Raw genomic sequence first — 22,648 nt, forward strand, 5'->3', positions numbered from 1 at the left:
ATTGCACAGTACCACAGAACTAAGACAACACCCATGAGGATGATCATCGTCGCAGCACCCAGCAGAGTAACCTTCACAGCACCCTCATGCAGCCCTTCACATGTCAAGAGTTTAGAAAACCAGCCCACATGGCTGGGCAGTGAATCAGACCTCCAGAGCGTCTCACAGGACACACGAGGAGTACACAAAGTATTTTATTTTATATGTTGAGAGGACACTTCATGTTCTCAGTGCCAGACACAGAATCAGTGTATGGTATGCAGTTCCCAAGTACTTACTCCCAGGCTACATCTAACCTGGCTGAACACCAGGGCCCTTTGCTGTCAGAGGCGCAAGTCTCTTCCAAAACCTGCACTAATTACAGCTGCTCTCAGGGCCCTTATAAACATCAGGCTCCACTTTCCAGCTCTTGTGTTTCCTTTTCTTTCAATAACAAAATTTGAAAATTTTGTTTGCTAGTTTTCTGTGTCAGAAGACTCTATGAGTCAGAACAGTTTGATAGGAAAGTCATAATACTTCTAATTCCCTGAGATCCTTTATCTGCACATCTCTGATGGACTCCAATGGTATCACCTGGCAAGGAGCCAAAGAAGCTCTGCTACTAACCCGGCATGATAAGATCAGCACTGAGTGGAAGAAAGGCCAACAAAAATCTCCCACTTTTCCCTGGATTTTCATCAAAAAAAATAAGTATGTCACTTTAGCTCCCCCCTCAACAAAGTATCAGTGCCTGAAAGTCAGCCCCATCCTCCCCCAGTAACACTAAATTAATAAAAGAGCAGTGCATTTTCTGAGTTGCTCTCCACACCACTGCTTGTCTAGGCGGCCTCAATTCCTTGATGGAACAGTAGATTATCACATGGCATAGCTTTCTAGGCAACTGTCTGCACCACGTGCTGGAACGCAAGATGGGAAGAATTAAAAATTAATATTATTGCACCACTCACAGAAGATGCCATAAAAGGAGACCCACAGAGAGCATGAACTACATAACGTTCAATGCCAGAAGACTAAACACTAGATCCAGAGAGGTATTTAGGCACTGAATTTCCACTTATGTCAATGGAAGTTAGGTGCCTAAATACCTCTCTGGATCAGATCTTCAACAGAGGAAACTTTAAGGCTTGATTTTTCAGTGGTTCTATAGTTCCTACAAACTCTTCAGCACCTCCTTTAAGGAGCAAGTCCTTTGAAGGAATGCCTAAGAGACTCATCACACATTTGTCTTGCCTGAAAACAACCATCCAGTTCTCAAAGGAAACAGACTGGACCTGATAAGTACATTTAAAAAACCCGAACCTTTTATGACACTGTGCAGGCATCACTACTTGGCTTCCTAGGAGCCATTTCACTCCATGAATCTCTAAGGCAGGATCCTGCCTCTGCTACCAGGCTTATGAAGTGGCAATATGCTAGGAGGCACCTGACAGCTATTGTATTGTGAAAGAATACCTGATAGACATTAGCTGCTCATTAAAATTTACAGATTGTTTTCAATTAACATAGACATCACTGAATTTCACTGGCTCTTAAAACAAAACAACAACAGCAAAAACAAAACGAGAAACCTGTCCACAATAACATAAATCAAGAAACAGACAGGATTTTGTAACTGACCCTCTATAAGGAAATTGAACTGCACGTGCTTAGTGGGCACCAAAGGGCAATCACTTGCCCTGTTCAGAAATATAAATCAAAGATACCACCCAAAGGAAAGGGGAAGGAAAAAAAGGCCCCTGTGATGACAGTTCAGATTGAAATTAATTTGCCCACTTGCAGAAATTCTGAAAGTGTTTGCTCCTGATTTTTCATCCCTACCACATGGCAGCTGCTTTCTTCCAAAGCACACACTTGCACTGTTGTGGGCTACTGGAGCAACACTGGAGTCAGACACATCCCGCAGTGGCATGGCAAGCGACGGGCACAGCGGCCACACCATGGGGTGCGTGGAGCCCTAAGTACATATACAGACACAGACTTGTGTCTGGCCCAGGGACTGACAGAGGGGGAAGGTGTCACAAGTATAAATCTCAGGCCAGGGAGCCAAAGAACTCAACTGAATTTTAGTCACATGGGTATCTCTCAGTTTCCCTTGGCTGCCTCAATCAACTGTGGCCCAAAGTTGTAAAAGCTGCCCACAGCTGCTCTGCTCACCCCCAACCTGATGTTTCACACTGTGACTTTATGCAGGCTTGTTTGGGTCTAACAAGGTCCTTATTTTTCTACAATGCAGGAAATAAGGAAACCAGCCATCAATTATTAGAAGCGCAGCAGATCTGAGCCGCGTGGCTGTAAAACAGATTTTTCTTTAATGAAACTGAGCTGGCATTTGCCAGAAATAACAAGTGCCCAAGACCAAAATGTAAATCAAAACTAAAGGAGAGTTTTCAAAACTTTGAATCATTGGTAGCAACAGACAAGCACAGAAGGAGGTTGGTATGATTTTGGAATGTCTTAAAAATGTGTGACTAATATGACTTCTAAAGACATTATTTGTGAGTTAGTATTTCAGTCTCCCCACAGAAAGAAAACATCATGACCAGAGAGGGCCACAATGTTTGCTGTAATAACTGTGTTAGTATGTCACTATTGCTATGCTAGGAAGGAGGCTAAGAGTCTTTGTTTTCATTTCAGAAAGCAAAGAAAGGGAAGCCATTAATGTTGAAAATCGTCAGTGCTTGATAAGAGAAGGAAGATCACAGCTGTTACCCTTTCCCCACGTGTCCAGGTTTTAAACCCAGCATTTGGTTTTAGCTGGTCTCAGCCCAGGTCCTAGGAGACAGTAGGTTCCATCACAACATCTCTGAATAGAGACTAGTCTAGTCAAAGAGGAGTGGTCCTGTTTGCTGAAGAGAGAGACATAACAATAGGAAAGAAAGGGTGGATTTGGAAGAAACATTAGTTGCTAGTGATTGTCCTACCATAATTACTGTCAAAACTATGTGACTGTGGTGCAGTAATGCTCCTCTCTCCCCAGCCTGCCCCCTATTCTTTGTCATGAAACCCAGAATGAGGTTCTAAATTTGGCCTCAATATGGATGCCAGGCCTGAGGATATCAATGCTGAGGACACATGAAGGAAGAGCAGCACTGGGTCTGGAAGCAGCGGATGGCCTGGAGTCCGATCCTTTACAGATTGCAACTGGAAGACATTAGGATGGTCCAGCTTGTTTATCTAGTGATTCCACCACTGAATGCAATTGTCCATGGTTGAAATGAATAATTTCTTCCATTGGAAAATCCAAACCTGGCTCAGCAACTCCAAGTACCAGAGGATTTATCACATCCTTTGCTAAGCTGTGTGAGGGTTAATTATCCTTGCAGTCAGAAAGACGAGTCTTCCTTCTTATTTGATCTTTCTCAGTTTCCAGCCATGAAGTATCATTCTGCATTTACCTGCACCCAAAGGAACCCTCAAGTATCACATATTTTCTCCTCTGGTACATCTCCAGAACAGACTAGATTGTCTCTAATCTTCCATTAGTCAATCAGTACCAAATATGGATTAGCATCTTCTCCAATTCCTTTGATTTTTCAAAGCCACTTAAGAAAATCTGAGTATTAATCTATACTTCCGCAACTAGAGTGATGCTTAACAGAAAGATCACTTTCCTATGACTTTTAATAATGTATCATATCACCTTGTTTCCCATTAGAAATTTATTTTCTCGTACTAATTATATATGACATCCCAATCCTTTTCAGCATCACTGCTTTCCAGGACGTACAGCCTCCCATCTATAAAAACAGTTTATATCCTCCATGCCAAGGTACAGTCTCATGTGTTTGACTATGAAAATACTCATTGTCCTGTTTCTGATCACTGTTTAAGAAATCCACGTCACATGCTAGTCACTTCCTAATTTTTATTTATTAATCCTTTAATCTGAAGCAACAGACAAACTCTACTGGCAGTGGTTTTTATATTTTCTGTCAGGATTTCAGTAGAAACTATTAGATAACACTGGGAATAAAACTCAAACTTCCAGAGTTGTATACAAAATACTGTCACTGTACAAAATGTTGTTGTTTAGTGTGCATCTCAATTTCTATAAATAAGTCAGTTTTTACTCCATTCAAAAGGCAACATTATTGTTTTCTATACCACCATTTTTCTGCCATCAACATTGCACGTGACAATCCAAAATGTATCCCAGAAGCTTAAGTCTAATCTACCAACACATTTATCTCTGCCAGCCTCACTCTCAGGCTTGTTATAAAACAAGAACAAGCTTGATGAACTCCTTTAAGAAGCAGAACTGCTTCCTTCAGCTGCTCTGTTAATGTAGATTTCTGCCACAACACATCCCTGGCTCTAAACAGTCTAAACTCCACCTGGACCATAAGGATATAGATATGACCAACAACTAAAGGCCAGTAGTGCCGGGGCACTTCAGCATGGTCAGTTAATTTTCATATTTGGAAAACAGGATGCATTGCGAATGAATAATGATAATTCAATGTGAGCTTAATTCAGTATCAATAAGGCTATTTCCTTCTTCAGAACAATGGTTGGCATTTTCTATCCCCAACAGGCAATCGTTTGTTAGCAATGGCATGTCCCCAGAATGCCACAGAACATTTCACAACTGCTTTGCACATAAAAATCAATTATTTTCCATGCCTGGTTGTCCCACCACTGACTCTCCCAACTGCTGCTCTTAGAGCCCTCCACTCAGTCTGGTTTTTATTGTATGCCTTCTTGGTGTTTTCTTGACAAACAAATGAGTGGCCAGAAACACCAACGTTAGACAACGACAGATCTGAACTTTGTTCGGTAAGTCAGAGAAGATAGAAGCGTGGAGTACTACAGTTTGAAGGACCTCTTGTAACTCTTTACAGTATCTAAGCAGTTGAGTGTGGGAATTAAAAATGTCACAGGAAAGAGGGTTGGACCCAAAGAGCAAGATTTCTATCCAGCGTGTCTTTAAAAACTCCAGTGACAATCAACTCACAGCCTGCATGGGCACCGTACGTCAAAAGCTAACTATATTTCTAGTTAATATCTTTCCTAATGTTGAGCCCACATAATACCTGTGGAAGAATAAACTGATGTAGAAGAGAGAAGCTGCTGAGTATCAGGTGCATTTCACAAATTACTTAGTACCAACAGGGAAAACCTACAGACACACTCAGCTTCAGAAAGGAGATTTTCTTATGTACCAGTAGAACAAGACTGGTGCCTCAGAAGGATGTGTGGGCACCATGCACACAAATTATATCTAAACTATAAATCACTGGATTCCATATTTAGAAGGTCCTTCTCATATCTAACTTATATTCTAAGTCTGGGTTGCTCAACAAAATAGCAAATGCTGTAGTCAGGAGCCTTCACACTGGAAGCTGTATCCAATCTTCCAGATTGTTTTCTCTAATGGTATTTAGTATCATAATTCATTTTTACCTAAATGCTAGTTGGTTATGAAGCTATTTTTTACCACGTTTCTTCTCAAGTCTCATACTATCTAGGCTCTAAAACTGACTGCCGTCCTGTCACTTCAGAGTGGCTGCTTGCTGCTGAAACATCTACCCCATGCATAAAACATCTTTATCACCTCTAATGTTTACTGTTCTTAATTTTCAAGTCTCCCAGCAACTTCTCCAGCAGCTAATAAAAACTCTATTGTTAGCATTAACACTAATCCTTAGCAAGGAAAGTTCCCCGAGCAGGTTAGTCCCATTTTGAGAAACTTAACCTGGGTACCACTGAAGCAGCAAGCCTCTACAAAACACCAGTGTTTTCACTCAAACTTGCCAAATAAACTGTGCTTGCAGCCAATGCCATCATACATTTGGGCTCAAAACACTATTGATGATTAGTCATTCCAACGGTTTGCTCTCACTTTCTAGATTTTGGTCCCCTTTATATTGACTTTCTATGTCTAATCTTGCAAAATATACGTACTTGTAAAAGTATTTGTAGAAGTGGCAACTTATAAGCAAATAGGCATAAAAGTGAATTTTGACAAAGCAGTCTGAGTATTCATGCCAGTAATCTCTGCCTAGCAGCTTCTGACAGGATGCGGTAAGAGAAAGGAGATCTTGTATGAATAATGTTTCCAATAAAAGCTAGCCAAATCACCCTGACAGATTTTGAGTATTTACACATTCAACAAACCAAAAGCTATTTACACCAGTTGCCATACTTGTACATATTTAGCCCACAATTCAAACAATTTACAACCCTTCACATACATTTAAAAATAAGCCAACAGCAAAGTTGTACAAAGACAGAGGCCAGGAGGCTAAGAGATTAGAAAGAGTAAGTTACTGAAACTCAAGGGCAGGGAAAGAACAAGTGGGCTCGAGAGGTAAACATCCCCCTTAAATTTCCTGCATATCCATTCAGAGACACGCTGAAATGCATGGTGATCTTTGTTTTGAAAAGAGAACCATTCACACACATAGTCTATATATCTTATCCCCACAAAAATATGACAAGTCAGCAACCTTATCGAATAGCGCAAGAACTCAAAGAAAATGAATATAAGCCCATTTGTGGTGAATTGGCAAGAGGAAAAATAAGAAGCAAAACTGTTCAGATTAAAAATGTGAGACATCTTTTTCTTTTGCCAAGTGAACCAAGTTAATACTTACAGGACAAACTTCTATGCATTAGCCCTCCAGGGCTGAAGTCTGCCTCCTCTTTATCCATTCTTGGTTTTAAAATGGCGTCACTCAGATTTGCACCACAGCTAGGAATAATGGAATCAGTCCAACTCAGTTTCAGTTGAACATAAACCAGCTCTGACGACTTCAAGGAAACTGAACATTACAACAATCAGGTATCCAGAAAGGAGGAATTTAGTGTTGCTTTTTCTTCTTCAAGTCCTGGGAGACAGTCTCAGCTGCTTGAAAAATCTGTCCTGTCAGAGTGATGAGGATTTCAGGAACCTTGTAGCAGCTACCTGCACCTCAAGCCCAGGGGGCATACAATCCACCAGGTGATATCTGCCTCAAGAACAACAGGCATAGGAGACTTCCATCTGCTGGAAGGCAAGGGCAACCCTGAAGTTGCTTCCTCCAGCAAACCAGGGGTAAAGATTTTCTTCCCAACAGGTACTTACTATTGGCTATTTCCAACACAGCTCCCTGAACATAGCCTCATTTCCCTCACATCAGCGTGTCAAGCACTAAAATAAATGACAGAATTTGTTCCTCAGCCACAATTCTGCAACTGGCAGCATAAACCAGATGCCAAGCAGTAAGAAGCCCAACTAAAATGTTCCATTAAAAATCTCACTGTCCCAAACATAACAAATATGTATTTTGCACTTTTCACCACTCACACGCGAGGAGACTTACCAACAAGGGCAAACACCCTTTTCTTCACATAGCAAAAAGAAAAATCTGTTCTGTGCACACACTGTGTAGAAGGGGTGCAGCCACACTCAAGCAAGTGCCACCCCAGGCTGATACAGCCATATGTTTCAGTGCAGCATCCTGCAACAACACCAGATCAGATGTCAAACAGAGCACAGCCACATCACCTGAACACTGCACCTGAACTAACAAACTCTGTCCCTCAGCACAGAAAATGAAGCTGGCCCTGACAGTGCGCCGAAACGCCTCCACTGTTTCTGGCTCCATAAATGGCTTGTCTTTCTCCACACCACGCTCCATTACACTCTTGCAGTAGAAATATCATTAATAACACACAATCTTGCCCTAAAATGATACAAGTAAGTGGTACAACCTAGAATAGAGTACAAGTACCCTAACTCTTTTAATCTCAAACATTTATATACTTGGCCATGTCAGCTGCTGGCACAATCCTTGTGTCATTTCTCTCTGTCTTCACCATTTTTGCTTGTTTCATATACAATGGCAGATCACACTGGCTCTAGACCCATGCAAGGTCCTAAACAGGAAGAAAAATTAGAAGTGAACATTCTGTGTTGACTAACCTTGGCATTCAAGCTACTGGGCTGCTTCTGCTTGCACAGTTTCCTCTCTGGGAGAGAGTTTAACACTTGGACCTTCTCAAAAGAGTATGGATGGGACTTTAGAAAACAGTCAATACTGGCCTTCTGAAGTCAGTGCTACAACTCCCTGCAATTTCAGCAGGAGCAGCAGGACAAAGCAGGAGTTATGAAACCTCATGTTAAATCATTTCTGTGATTTTCCCAGAAAATGCTGGGAAATAGACCAGAAATGTCCTCTTTTATCTGTTCTCACTTTAACTCTCTCTTTGCCATCCAGCACAGATAGGGTTTGGGAAGTAGGCAGGACTTACAAAAAGAACAATAAGCAAGAGCCGTTTTGGGGTGAAATGAGTCCTTCTGAATGCAAAATGCTGCTTCATGTCCTATTTGGTCTTCTCACTTGAGCATCTGCCACTACCGAGATGTTCCATCAAAGAGCACAACATGCAGTCATTGTAAGTGGCTGATCATTTGCTCTCAGTGAATGATTCAGGTTAAATCAAAGCCAGCTGCCTTAGAGAGGGGCAGGCGGCTAAAAGAATTTAAACGAAATAATAATAAAAAATGCAATCTAGACCCTACATACATAGGAAATCTACTCTAGTATTTCAAATAAATAACTATAAGGTATTTAAGCCTCGTGCACAGAAAACAATTTTGTAGCTTTTTTTTCAGTCATCCTCTTGCGTTGTTTTTCTGCCCTAATAACTCCGAAATGTGCTACTCATCTCTCCCAGTTAAATATCCTGTTTCACAAGCCCACTCCTAGATATCTGAAACTGCACAGCATTTCTATCTAGCTTTAGGCATCTAGCATTCCAAAGAATTAATATTTAAACTTATTATAAAGGAATGGGGATTGCGTTAAGCATGTAGTATTTAGCAAAACATTCATATTAATCAACTGTTGTGATGCTTGTTTGAAGCACATTTATCATTCTCTAAACTCAAAAAAAGATTATGCTCCAAAACTGACACATGTATCTGTAGTTTCCTTTTATTACAACAAAGACTTAGATAGGATTATAGAGTAGGAGCGATCAAATTTCAATATTTTACAATACGCTTAAAATTATATTATCTTTCTTTGCCTAGGGGATTGTTGACTTCAGTATTTAAGTAACTTAACCACAGTAAATTGTGAAAAAGTAGAAAACCACAGCACTTATTTTAAATAATCCTAGACCATCTACCTCTTCTTGGGAAGAGCCTCATGTTAAACTTTTTATACATATTATTGCTCTTATATATATCTCTTGATTGTAGATAAAGGAATAAAAACTCCTAACTGGTTACAAGATATTACTTATTATTTTTTTTCCTCTTATATTAGCCTTTGATTTATACCTCAGACATGCTCTCCCAAGCCAGCACGTGTAAATTTATTTACAGCATTAGAAGGCAGGCAAAATACATCATCTACTGTTATACAACCTTCTACTAGGTATTAAAATACCAGGCCCCTGGAGACACACTTCATATAGTTCAGCAAGTTCCAAAATAAACCGAACCGCCAACCCCTTAAGCACTTAAAACAACAATGGAGATCTGTATTAAAAAGTTAGTTTTACAGTATTTGATGATGTCGCCTTAGTGTCATTTTCCCCTCTGGCTAAATATGCAAAAAAACCACCTAAGAATGTACTTTCTTTCCCCTCATTCTAAAACAACTGACAACTCTATAGCTCTCACAAAGCCCTTTTCTCACACATGTAAATGCCAGAATTAGAGGCACTTTAAGATGTTTTGCGTTCATTTAACCCTCAGAATAAATTTGATCGGGTAGATTCAATTACAGTGCTCCTTAACAATCCACTATGCAAAATAATCACATATACATTCAGACATTATGACAGAGAAGTCAGACATAATTATTAAAGCAAAATAATTGCTTAGAAAAGGAAAAAAATATATATATAGTTCAAGCACTTTGTGATGATTTGACAGATATCATCCTTGTAATTCCTAAATGCTCAAAACCTTAAAATAACTTAAAACACAGAATTTTGATCTATTTTCTATTGCAGCTCTGACAATGTCTCATCTGCTTTTCAAGTAGTCCCCTTTTGACAAATAATCTTAATCATTAACAATCATTTAAAATATACAAACTAATGACCATAACAAAAAAAAAAAAAAAAAAAAAAAAAAAAAGGTCCTTGTTCCAGGTTACTAGTGAAGCGCAGATTCTGAGAACCGAAAGTTCCAGGTTCCACCTGAGATTTCACATACTGGGTGCCAGAAATGTAATAGGAGGGGAAGGAAAAAGGGGAATTCTTTGCCTCTATTCTTCACAGCCCGTGCAGAGAGGTAGTACTGCAGTAGCCTGAACTGATACTTATCTGAATGGAAGAACCGGCCCTTGCTCTTTTTACATGCTCCATTTAAACGCAATAAAACGGCATGAGTGGTTTTAACTGGTCGTTCTGTCTATGTCATTGTAACGCTCCCTGCTTTCAGGAGAAGATAACAGCTGTGCCATATTCAGAAACACATACTTTTGCTATTGTTTGCACATTTGTAGGGCAAGATTACACTGTACCACAGTAAGTGAGCACTGCCCTTGCTTTGGAACCCTGTATTCTTTGAGTTACATCAGTGTGCTGGGAAACAACCGAGAAAAAAAAAAGGCAAGCAAAACCAACAGTCTATTAAAAGCAGTTTCATGCACTGTGAAATGATTACTAGATTGCATGCCTTGTTCAAGCCTGTTGACATATAATGATGAAAACCTGGAGTGCAAAATGGAGCAGTTTACATCTATATTCCCTCTCCAATTACCCTGCCATCAACATCTTCAACAGTTCTAAAAACACTAAGCAGCAGAGGTTCACATTTCTAGAATAACGGTAATCATGGTACTTACTGAACATGGAAATTATACTCACAGTACTACAAATTCCTCTTCATAGTCCATACGTTATTCCACTTCCTAGCTTACAGATGGATTTAATACAAGCTTCTTATTTGTTCTACAAGCTTTTCCCTGTACACAGGATAAAGAACTTCTCTAACATTAGGATTAAAATACTGACCTAGATAATGTTAGTAGCAAGACTCCTACCGATATTAATCATTTAGAGTAAAATTTTATTCCTCCTATCCAACTTACTAAACATCTTTGCTCACTGAAAATGGAAAAAAACCCAAAACACTGTTGCAATGAAGAAGTACTGTCTCCCAGAAGACACTTACTTTACATTTAGCAGTTCTACTGAATAGAATCTGGAAGGACATCTAGAATATAATCTCAAATATACTAAAAATCCTCATGATACACTTTAACAGCTTAAACAGGGTTGAACTATAACATACAATCATTTAGATCTAATTGAAGACATAATTTAGTATATTCTAAGTGCAATGTATTTGTAGTTGATGAGACTACTGTGTTCCTGTCAGTAATGTGTAGATTTTAAACTTTTTCTTACTATAAAAGAAGAAAGGAAAAGGTATTTTTGTTCTCATCCCATTTAGCAGACTACATAATAATCTCCATTTTCATTCGATGTGTTAATGTGGTATTTTAAAGACAGAACAAGTAATTTATTTTTTATTTCTATGCCTTGAGGTAAAACTCAAGAAGTTCCAACATCTCTTCCACAGATCAGATTTATTTCCTGTAATCTGACATTACTTGTTATTCCATATAATTCTACACAGTATTAAGACAGATACAATATTTATTCTCTTTGTTTTTTCTAGTAGCTGTATTTTTTTCCTGAAGCACACAGGGGTTTTTTTGCTCTTACTAGTACTGAATGCCTTTATATGACAGGTCAATCATTAGATCTTCTGATTTGTGTTTACTAAATATTCTCTACTACCAATCCCAAAATAACAAGGAATGTAATTATTAGATACAATTAAACCTGGTTTAAATTAAATCCATGAAAGGGTCATCTCCAATTCAGTCACTCTGATTTTGCAACACAAATCATTAGAAGAACTTCCTTCAGCAGCAAGTAGCTGAAAATTATTTTCCTATTCAAGACAAGCAAGCATTTTAGCCAGTTTAAGGGAGAAGGGGACAGCCACAATTTACCACAAATGACTTGATGCACACGTTCTCCAATCTGCTGTTTCTTCTCCTTTCTCCCCTTACAACAGAAAATGAGGAAAAGAAAAAGAAAGCAAAAGTTCTGTAACTACAAGTTCTGTTAAAATAAACTATTACATTTCCTTTTATAGTGGAGAATTCAAATGCAACAAGTAAGAAAGCTACAATGAGAAGAAGAAAAATTTATTCCTACAGCTTTATATAAAATCCAGAGAGTTTAGAGATCACCATACCAGTGAGCCCATTCCCTGTCTCCTTAACAGCCCATGTAATATTTATCAGCTCTAGGCAGCCTCATTTGGTCCAGTGGGATAATTCAGGTGAACACGGACAAGGTGTATAAAACAAAATGGCAGAATCAGGCCCAAGACCAGTCGATGCACCTAGTAAGTCATATAACCAAAACATATGCTTTTACTTAAGTTCCCAATAGTATAAGCTGTTACTTGTTCAAGGACTGTCCTGCTAAGCAAGGGAATTGAAATGGGTTCATTTCAAACAAGGGATTGAAATGGCAAGTTTTAACCCTCCTTCTCAACAGCAGAAGTAAATTAATATGTTTCAGTACACCGGTTGTGTATTTGATGAAAGCACCTACAGCTAAAAAAACAAAACAAACAAAAAAAAAAAAAAACACCCCACTTTGTTCTTGTCTGAATAAAAAATACTCTCAACAAGGAAACATCCAACTACTGCAACCCGAACAGCTTATTGTTTTGCCCACTGCAAGTTAATATCTGAAGTGGTTACTGCAAAGGTCTGGGCCATTTGGATGATTTCCCAGTGGCACAACTAACAGGACAAATCTCGTCATTTCTACTGAGTCATGAATTAGGTACACCAAACAAACCTGGAAAAGAATGAGAAGAAAAAGTGTTTCCTGGTAACAACTATAACCAATGTCATTAAATAACTGAGATATTTGACATCTTTATTGATTACTCTTTTGTCACCACTAAAGCTTTCTTTCCAAAAAGTTTCTTTCCTGTTGACAGTAATATTTTTGCCCTGTGTTAGTTTCAAAACAGTAACACCATAGCACAAAATTCAATGAAACAGAACCAAAACCACAGAATCCCACGAAAATATTGTAAAATGGACTTCATACCTTATAGTACAGTTATTCTATGCTGAGCAGACCACAAATGCCTCCAGGACACACTGTCTGGGTGCAAATACTCTGCTTTGTGACACACGGGGAAATCAATGATCAAGAAAAGTCTGGTGTGTATCACAGCCAATCATACCAGAAGAGGGAGGCTGGGTGAAAACTGGGTGTTTATTTTAAACAGCTCCCAACCAGAACAAAACATGAAGCACGATTCCAAAGTACTGGTACTTTTGGTAAACAACCAACAGCTCCATCCTGAAAAATTTAGACTCAAATAATCTGATCTCCAGAAGTAATCCTCACCACCACCCCTCAGATTTTTGTTTGGCTGTTCACGTGAAAAGACTTGCTCAGGCACAGAAGCATTTTGCAGGATCATAACTTAAACACTGTGAAGCAGTGGAGTAACACCACAGAGACATTACAACAGCAGGATGCTTTTTCCCCATTGTGATTACTTCAAAGCTGCCCTTTTTATTAGCAGTGTAGTGTATCATTTTGATTCATTCTTTTTTGAAAAAAAAAAAATCCAAAGAAAAGTAAAGGCATGTTTAGGAAAAAAAAAATATTTTTTACAGGCAACTATAAAAATTGATTTTGCTCTTTTTAAAGAGGGTCTTTTACCCTCCCTACTTGCCACTTTCAACTGTGGATAAACCAAAACCAGGAGGCACACTCTGTAATCTAACCCAGATTGCAGAGGGAATTACTGGGTACACAGTATTCTGGGGCTGGAGAGCAGGAGACGCACAGCACGATGATCTGAAATCAAGCTGTCATCAGTTTCCTTCCCAAAACCTTTTACTGGGTAAATCTGAGTATTTCCCTCATTCCCACTTCTTAGTTATACCTTGTTATATAACATCCACATACAGCCATCCCTGGTCCTTTTCTTTATCTTCCCGAGAGAACCTGGGTTGTTAGGAGATGGTTTAAACCACTCCTTGAAAGATCAGTGGCTCTCCTGCCCGCAGCATAGTTCACTTTAGATACACAGAGCTCTGATTTCACAGTTAGATCACAGTGAGCAACTGAGTGACCTCTGTTATTTCTGTGGAACTGACTCAGAAGCATAGGGTGCTGAGCAGGGGCTGGCAGCTCACAGTACTCAGTGGGAGAATTCCAGAATGCTCAAGTGGACATTAAGGCAATTGCTGACACTGGACAGGTCAGAAGGAGCTGCACAGCCTGCACCTTTTAAATTAGACTCTAGCCCAGAATTTTACTTTCCCTAATTTCTCCTGAAAATACCTTCACGGGTGGGGGGGAAGGCAAAAACAAAACAAAAAAAACCTCACCCAAAAAAAAAACAGTTCTGCCATCTTTGGAAAAATCCAACATTATCCATCAAATCACCACACTCAGTAAATGAACCATATCCTGCCCATGGATAGATACCTCCTACTTACTCCCATGACTCAAGTCACCCATCTGCTGAAACAACCACAGGGTAACACCCTTGACAGAAAACGTATTAAGCAAAAAACAGGAACAAAACTTAAAACACAATTTTTTTTTCCCAGAGGTGAAAAGGGGAAATTTATCAGTCAGGAAAGATGAATTATCAACCTTCTCCCATGCCTACCTACGTCTACTATAAAAGTCCCAAGTGAATGGAAATTACACTTTTCTTCTTTCCCTCCCTACATCTCTGCCCTCTGCATTAGCCACCAGAGGAACACACACGAAAAGAGGACCGAGTAGCTCAAACGGAGAAAGAAAAACAAAAAAGTTAAAGGTCTTCAACAGTCTGCTTGGGCAGGGCAAAGCACAGGCAGGATTTTAAGCTGGTACATACCCTACTTAAGTGGCACCAACCTCATTTGTGGGATCACAAGGGACCTGAACATCTCATGAGTCCCTTCTACAGGCAGCAGTTGCAGCAGCACAGCAGTACCAGAGCTCGTAGCTGTCCCCTCATACTTTGAGAATCCTCCTTCTCCCCCTCCAAACCTGGTTCTGTGTAACAGACCTTCATTTCATTCTTGCCAAACATTAACAACCTTTTCTTTTTTTTTTTTTTTTTTTTTTTTTTTTTAATCAGGAGGGGAGAATTGCAGCATTAACAAACAGAAAAATAAAAAAGGTAATTTATAACCTGCTACTCCACTCTGTCTGTATTCACTGGTGATGAACAAACATCCTACAGTTTGCAGGACAGACCTAGCACAGATTGAGGTGTTCATTAACATAACTTCATGGCAATGAAAGGTGCCATCACCCTAGGTAACAAGCTCACAAAAGAAAATGTTACTAGTCCAAGGGCACGCAGTCTACTTTTTCAGAAGAATGGACAGAAAGGGATGCACTGAAAAAATCCTAGTGGTAACCCTCTTACACCAACTAGATAACAGCATGTACATCTCTCAAATAGAGAATCGCAAAGGACTGAGAAGATAAAAAGAGAATTACCCTTTTAACATTACAGAAAACACTGCTGGAACATTGATAACCTTAGTTGCACATATGTCTCTGCAAGTGTCTTTGTAACATAAAGAACTGTTTGAATTCCCTCCGATACCACCCAGAGGAATTATTTTTAAACTAAATTTTGATTAACAAATTCCAGCTCAAATAACAAGTTCTAGCTCAGAAGGGTAACTAACAGATTTTACTGAGCAATCCTAACCTAACCTCCGTGCCACTTCTTTAACAATGGATAGATGAAAATTGGGCATTTGTTAACTAACAGAATTTGACCTTACGGCATGCCTTTCAGGCACCAGGAATCCCAAGTCTGAGGATTCACTGCCCGAATCCAGCATTTGTAACACTTCCTTGAAATACAAACTATAAATCCAAGCAACCGTGGTGAAACTGCTGAATAAGAACTAGGCATTTATTGTCAGTCAGGCATACTCACAAACAAACACCCCACGCTCTTGCTCAGGCGCAGGACAGACTAACCCAGTGTTCAGCACCATTCTCAAAACAACCACCTCTGAGAAGCAACCAAACTGAGCAGCAGTCGCTCAGAACTAAAGAAGATGCTGGTCTCATGATTTCTTAAAGAATAGTAAGAAACACTTTGCTTCCCATCTGTAAAAAAAAAACCCAGTCTGGTTTATCCTGCACCTCCAAGGTGCAGAGAGGAAAAAAAAAAAAAAAAATATGAAGTTTTACAGTTTGCAGTTAAATAAACAAGTTAGGAAACATCCTGAAGACCAAAAAGAAGGGGGGGAACCCTGATACACGTTTTTGTTTGGTTGGTGAACATTTTTCTTTGGTGGTGGTAGTGTTCAGTTCATGCATTTTTCAACTCACCCTTCACACTTTGATGTTTCTGCTGCTGGAAATAATCTTTAGAGCCTCTAGCGCATCGCAGCTCCTGCGCCCTTGGCAGAATCGGGATCCTCTCGAATATGCTGGGTCTTTTGGGGATGAAATCTAGCAGAGGCGCTGACATTTCAGGGGGGCTCTGCTGAGGCTCCGTGTGGTCACTGCCGTGGCTGACAGTTATTTTAAAGGACATCTGAGGACTCGAAAGAGCTTTACCGGTGCTGGGACGAGTCGCCCGCGGCAGTTCCTTGACAGGCGCTCCCTGGCATTTATCGGTCACCTCGAAGCGGGCCGGACCAGCGCTGGCTTTCTGACCCCCTGCGAGCTCACAGTGCATGTCCGCGTCCAGACGCTGCCAGGGCCCTCGCCGCTCTCCTGCACCGAGCGGCACAGGGAGGGGGGGGATGTCAGCGCCGGCCGCCGCCTCAGCCCCGCCGGCCGCCGCCTCGCCTCAGCACCGCCGCGCGCGCCACCAACGGCCGTTAACGGCCGCCCGGCAGCCTCAGGCGCCCCCGGCCCCGCTCGCCCCCTCACGCACACCGGCGGGAGGGGGGGAAAGAAGCGGGGCGCTTAGACCTCGGCGAGCGGCTCGCCTGTGAGGGACGGGGAAGCTGGCGCCGCGCCCCGGCTTTCCTCCCTCTCTAGGCAACACCGCCGGGCTCCTAACCGCTCCCGGGAAGGCGAGACCGGCTGTGAGGGGAGGGGAGGGGGGCCCGGCACACGGCCGGAGTTGCGCCGAGGCCGGTGCCTTTCAGCTGCGGCATCCAAACAGCGGCCACCCAGGCAACGGGCGGACGCGGCGGCGACGCCGCCGGGCGTGTTTGCCGAAAGCCGGGCGCTCCCCGCCGGGCTTCACCGCCACCCCCCCCCGGGTCACCGGCCCCGGCTACGCGCTCAGACAGGCGTGAGGGGAAAAGCCCGCCCGGGCAGCGCCTCGGCGCGGCGGTGACAGCCGCCGCCCCCCGCGCTCCTACCTGGGAGGGGCCGCCCGGGGGGACGCGCTGCCCGCCGGCTCCCGCCGCCCCCGCGCCCCGTCCTGCCGCCGCCGCGCCGGGCTCATGGGCTCAGCCCCGCTCCCCCGCCGCAGGGCCGGCTGCCAGAGCGAAGGCGGCCCGGGCCATTACCCTGGCGCGGCGGCGGGGGCCAGCCCTTCGTTCGGGCCAGTCGGGGCGGGCAGGGGGAGGGCTGTGCCGCCGGGGCCGCCCCTCGGGGCTTTGACAGCGGCGCGGCGGGGAGCGGGGGCCGCCCCTCACGGCCTCGGCCCGCCGGAGGAGGGGAGGGGGACCAGGGATCCCGCGCTTGCCGCGGGTGTCAGGAGAAGGTCAGCACCCCGGGCCCCCTGAGAGGGCCCGCACCTTCCCGGTGCCTGACCTGGCGGCGAGAGGTCCCTGCTTGCCCACTTGCCTCTGGAGTGGTCCTTCTTTTCCCCTCATGCTGCCCCACCGCAGAAAGCCTGGACCCTTCCCCTCCGGCCCCGATGGTGCTCCGTGTCCGTCCCCAGGCACCCTGCTCATGCATCAGGCACACAACGGGCGGGAACTGCGGGGCACCCACAAACCACCCAGCTGATCAACAGCCCGCAGCGCCCTATAAACAGCTCCTGTGCAAAAGCCACAGCGACTGCAGCGTGTCACGGAGGAGCAGCGGGAGAGAGCAAACGCCTTGCCAATGGCCTGGGCCCGGGAAGCAGGAGATGTGTCACAAGGTGGGTACAACCTGGCCAAGACATCTCAGTGATGCAGCTTCAGGCACATTCAGTGTCTATAGAGCGGCCATGCATCATTCCCTCCTTCTCCTACAGGTGCCTGGAGCTGGCCCACTCCAGTAGAGACAATTAAGTTAGCTCAGAGCAAGCAGCACAGAGCAGTGACATTTGCACGGGCTCCTCCTGGGCCAGCTTGGGTCTGGAAGCAATCTAGCTGGGTTTATTAGCTTGGGCCTGGTTCCAAATGAACGCAGGCTGAGCTGCGATGTGCAGCTTTGCACCGGCAAGCTTTACCAGCCCACTTTTTGCTGGCCCGGGGGATGTCTGCACCCTGCTGCCCTGCATGCTGCTGTCAGCACAGGTGTAGTGCAGCAGGTCCGTAACACACCAGCTCAAAAATAGGAGTGACTCTGAGTCACCCCTGATTTACATGGGTGTAAATCAGACAGACATCTACTTGGAAATCACATCTGTTCGCATCAACCCTGAAGGAGAGGCTTAGATTTAACATGCGGAAGAGGGACAGCTACTGAACTGGCTCTGGCTATGCCCCTCCTAAGGAGCATCCCACAGCTAGACAACAGAGATCTTCATCTTCTTGCAGCACAGATGCTGCACAAGAGTGCCTTGCTCACAATTTTATCCAACCCCTTAATCACATATGCCACCCTGCGGCGTAAAGGAATGGTCAAGACAGGAGGGCATGACTTTTTCTTGGCAAATACTATGAATGTTGTGTATTTCATAGGAGGGAGGCCACCCTCTGTAAAAGACACGAAATCTTGAGATGGAACAAGCAGTTCTAGGAGCAGTAGTACTAATGAAATCTCCTTTGCAGTGCCTCTCTCCCTTCCTGCCCAGCACAGATGCTCTGAGGTCTAACAAAGGAGCTTGCCAGCCTTTCCCCTCAACAAGGGCAGTATTAGGGTCTTTTTCTTCTCTAAGGCCACATCTTAAATTGTCTGAAGTTAAGAGCTCTCTGTCAAATGTAATTGAAAACTGGTAAATGTCCTCAGGATAAGTTAGTGGGAGCAAAATGCTACAAAAAGGGACAAATTCCCACCTTAGCTCTGTAGGAAACAAAACTAAATATCAACTAGCTGGCACAAACACTGAATTTTAACGGTGATATCCTGGGGATTTATAAAAACAAAGTAAAAATTTTCAGTGTACACTAACCCTCTGCGTAGCTGTTCTCTACAGCCACACAACACCTCTCAGTCCTCTACTCACCTACATCGATTCCCCAGTCCCATCTCAGGACCGAGCCACTCTTCCTCTTCATTTTGGAAATGCTAAAGGCAACTGGCAGTGCTACCAAAACCAGTAATTATTTAAGACACAAAATACACTGTGGTAACAGTCTAAACCCCAGTGACGTGAAGAGGCAGTAAAATTTACTGAGAGAAATATTATTCAAGAACACGGTGTAACCAGGGTAATCCTACTGCTTCCAGCGCAGGAAAAAAATAGTGTTTAGGTGGATTCCAAACATGGGTTCATCTTGTGCAAATTATTACAGGCATATTGTTACACACTGCCTGAATATCTAGAGTGGGTTTCCTAGAAAACAGGTAGTTTTCGAGATATTGTGTAACTTCCTAGAGGGATTTTCTTTCATGGTTAGGGATCTTCTCACAGCAAGCAGGGAAAATGACATCTTCAGCACCTTGGCTGCTCTGACCTTGTTAACTCACATCATTCTGTATTCCCTACCTCAGGCCACATGTGCCCTGCTCTGAACGGCTGTTTGGTTCTCTTTTTATCATCATTATCCAGAATATTCTGCAAAATACCGGCAGGTGCCGCCACTTGCTTAGCAATAGCCCAGGGCTGGCTTCTCTGCAGGCAGGAGGGGGCATAGAGCCTGCTCCATGCTGTGGGCACCCTCCGAGCAGAGAAATAAAAAGAGCCAGGAAGGCTTCAGACTGAGGCACATCACAGCTCTAAGCTTCAAGCATGCGTAGGGTTAAGGCCCTTCACAGCAAGGTAAATTTCTCTGTAACAGATCATCTCACAGAGATGTAGACTGTATAGCTTAAGCTGCAGGTACCCACGTTCCTTCAAGAGGAAATGAGGCCCTATGGACTCAAACCTCCTCTCACACCACTATTTTCTCGGTTTCGAGTGAGGCATTTAGCAGCTGCCCTGTCTTTGCTGGGACTATCCAGCTGGGGATTCCCATCCCTGGGCCTGAGCAAGAGAAGCAGGCAGTGGATGGACATCCTCCTCCAGACCTAGCTGTGCCTGATAGACTTGACACCTAGTGCTGTTCTAGAAAAACGACTTGGCTCCTCCAGCAAGTCCACAGACATGGGAGGAACAAGTGTCCCTTGAATCATTGTGCTAATGAGTTAAGCAGTTCCCTCTCTTTCCCTGCTGAGTCAGAAGATGCTTCATATGTTTTGGTTCTGGAGCAAAGGCCAAACAAGTACAAGTGTAGCTAAAACTGTTTTATGCCCTGGGTCACCATGACTTTGCTGTATGCACAAGCTGTACAGCAAATACTGATTCACCCAATGTTGTCACTACATCCATGAGCTAGATGGGTGTCTCCCCTCCTTGTGAAAACCAGTCACTGGTTGGCCTCTCTCCCCATGACAGAAATACTCTCCTTTTAGTAGAAGGTGAGGGGGGTGGGGGGAGGGGGAAGATTTCTCCACATTAGCCTTCTTGTTCAACACTCCTGGTTGCCAAGGGCTGTGGTCATGGGTCATAGTATGACCCACAGCTAGCCCTGTTGCCTCTTCCCTATGTTAATGAAGTCTCCATCACCAAAGCAGACCTTTCAGTTGAGGCAGCTAGGCCATCTTCAGTCCCTGGAGCTGGTCCCTGGGCATTGCTTCATTTTAAGTCAGCTATGAAAGGTGAGGTTACAATTTGGGGTCAAAAACATCCAGAGGAATGCAACTGCTTGCCTGAAAATCTTCTCGCTAGATCAAGTGGGTAGGACACAGGTGATAAGTAACCAGAGACGACCGTCTGCCCATTCACTCCTAGTTGGTGACCAAAGAAAAACAGATATCAGTCTAAGGCTGGCTCAGGCTGGGGTGAAATCGTACCTCACAGCAACTAAGAAAAAGCCAGGATATAGATAATTGCTGGTGCAATCGTGCTACCTGTGCCGACTGGTGTCCTTGTAGCCAGACACCGCTAAAACACCAGGTTCCCTGTCCTCATGGTTCTGGGCACTGGTGGTGGTAGGACAAGGCTGTGACACCAAAACCAGCTCCTGGACCATGTTAGCCACAGAAACTGGGCAGTCCTGTACCACCACAGCACAGTTAGCATAAGTGCACACAAGACCATATCACACCAGGCCCAACTCAAAGCTTACACAGTGCAGTGAGGAGAAAAATGGAGTGTAAACAAGTTTGATACTTTAGTTTTTCTCTGCCAATATCAGGTCATTGCCATGACAGTGGCTTTCTCAGAGTCTACAGGTGCTTTTGCAGACATGCAGTCTCTTTGGTCCAGACAGCATGAGCCCCTGTGGTCACAGCTGCATGAGCAGCTTGAGATGATGCTACCTGGGACCTGAATACACGAGGACAATGAGAGATCATCTGTAAAAGGCGAGGGAAACAGGGCAAAGGACATTACGTGAAGGGGACCCCAGTTCACCAAATCAAGCCTTCAAAATGTGCTCTTTACCTTTGTCAGGAACAGACCATTGTAACTGGCCTCAGCATTACGGCTGGTCACAAACCAGATCTTCAGGAAACTTGTAGAAGCTGAAAACTCCAGTTCCCCAAGAAGCCCTTCTGTGGGAGGAGAGGAATGAAGCAGAATGGATCCAGGTAAGGTGAGCTGCACAAACAAGCAGAGTTGAAGTATTGATCTCTAGTTCATGTACTGAAATTCCTGCTTCTACTCCAGCAGGCAACAAAATTAAATTTCAAAAGGATACAGTTGAAATTGTGAGGCCTTTGTGTAACTGCTGCAGTACAGAGGTGGGCGGTACTACCATAACCATTCTGTTAATATAAGGGCAAAACAAGCTCGCTAGTGGGAGAAATAACAAACTTTGTTATAAATAACCTGGTTGCAAACGAGCTGTCGATTCACACAGAGCAGTTTATTTACAAAGGCATGCCAAGTCCAGACTTGTTTTTGTTTTAATTTACTGCACCACAGATAGTAAAAAAGAAACAACCAAACAAAAACTGAGCCAAAGGGATTGTCTCTGTAAGTATGCCCGTTTCTTAGAGATTGCCCGTATCCCTTTAAGGCAGTACAAAACCCTTCTTTATAGTGGTTTTAAACTGACCTCTTAAATTAAGACAGCAGGGTCAAACTGACCACACATTATCTAGTGATGTACTCAACTATTGCTTCATAACTTACAGATATGTTTATAGCCCTTTTAGTTAAAAAAAAGAAGTTACTCAGCTCACTGTGACTTATCTTTTAAAAATAAGTGTCTTTTCAATAGCTAGCGTATTTTGGGAAAAATCACATGATAATCTTGAATCCACCTTTGTCTTGCAGAGACTACAAGAAGCAACCAGCATCTCCAGAAGTGACTGTAACATTACAGATCTCTCCCTCCCCCTTGCCTCCCCAGTT

At 43.2% G+C, this 22,648-nt stretch overlaps 1 protein-coding gene across 4 annotated transcripts in view; it reads right to left on the bottom strand.

Moving 5' to 3' along the window:
• Window positions 1–17,509, bottom strand: part of GLIS1 (GLIS family zinc finger 1) — a 206,643-nt gene extending 189,134 nt beyond the window's left edge. For all 4 annotated transcript variants that reach the window (XM_042786346.1, XM_042786344.1, XM_042786345.1 and 1 more), the window contains exons 1-2: window positions 17,349–17,509; window positions 16,360–16,749 (exon numbers count right to left, since the gene is read on the bottom strand). In XM_042786346.1, coding sequence (XP_042642280.1) covers window positions 16,360–16,711 — 352 coding nt within the window. In that variant the 5' untranslated portion in view covers window positions 16,712–16,749; window positions 17,349–17,509. The remainder of the gene's footprint in view (window positions 1–16,359; window positions 16,750–17,348) is intronic.
• Window positions 17,510–22,648: the final 5,139 nt, after the last annotated feature.

The sequence above is a fragment of the Tyto alba genome, unplaced genomic scaffold, assembly GCF_018691265.1.
Source record: "Tyto alba isolate M040663 unplaced genomic scaffold, T.alba_DEE_v4.0 Super-Scaffold_1000006, whole genome shotgun sequence".
In the NCBI taxonomy this organism is placed as follows: domain Eukaryota; kingdom Metazoa; phylum Chordata; class Aves; order Strigiformes; family Tytonidae; genus Tyto; species Tyto alba.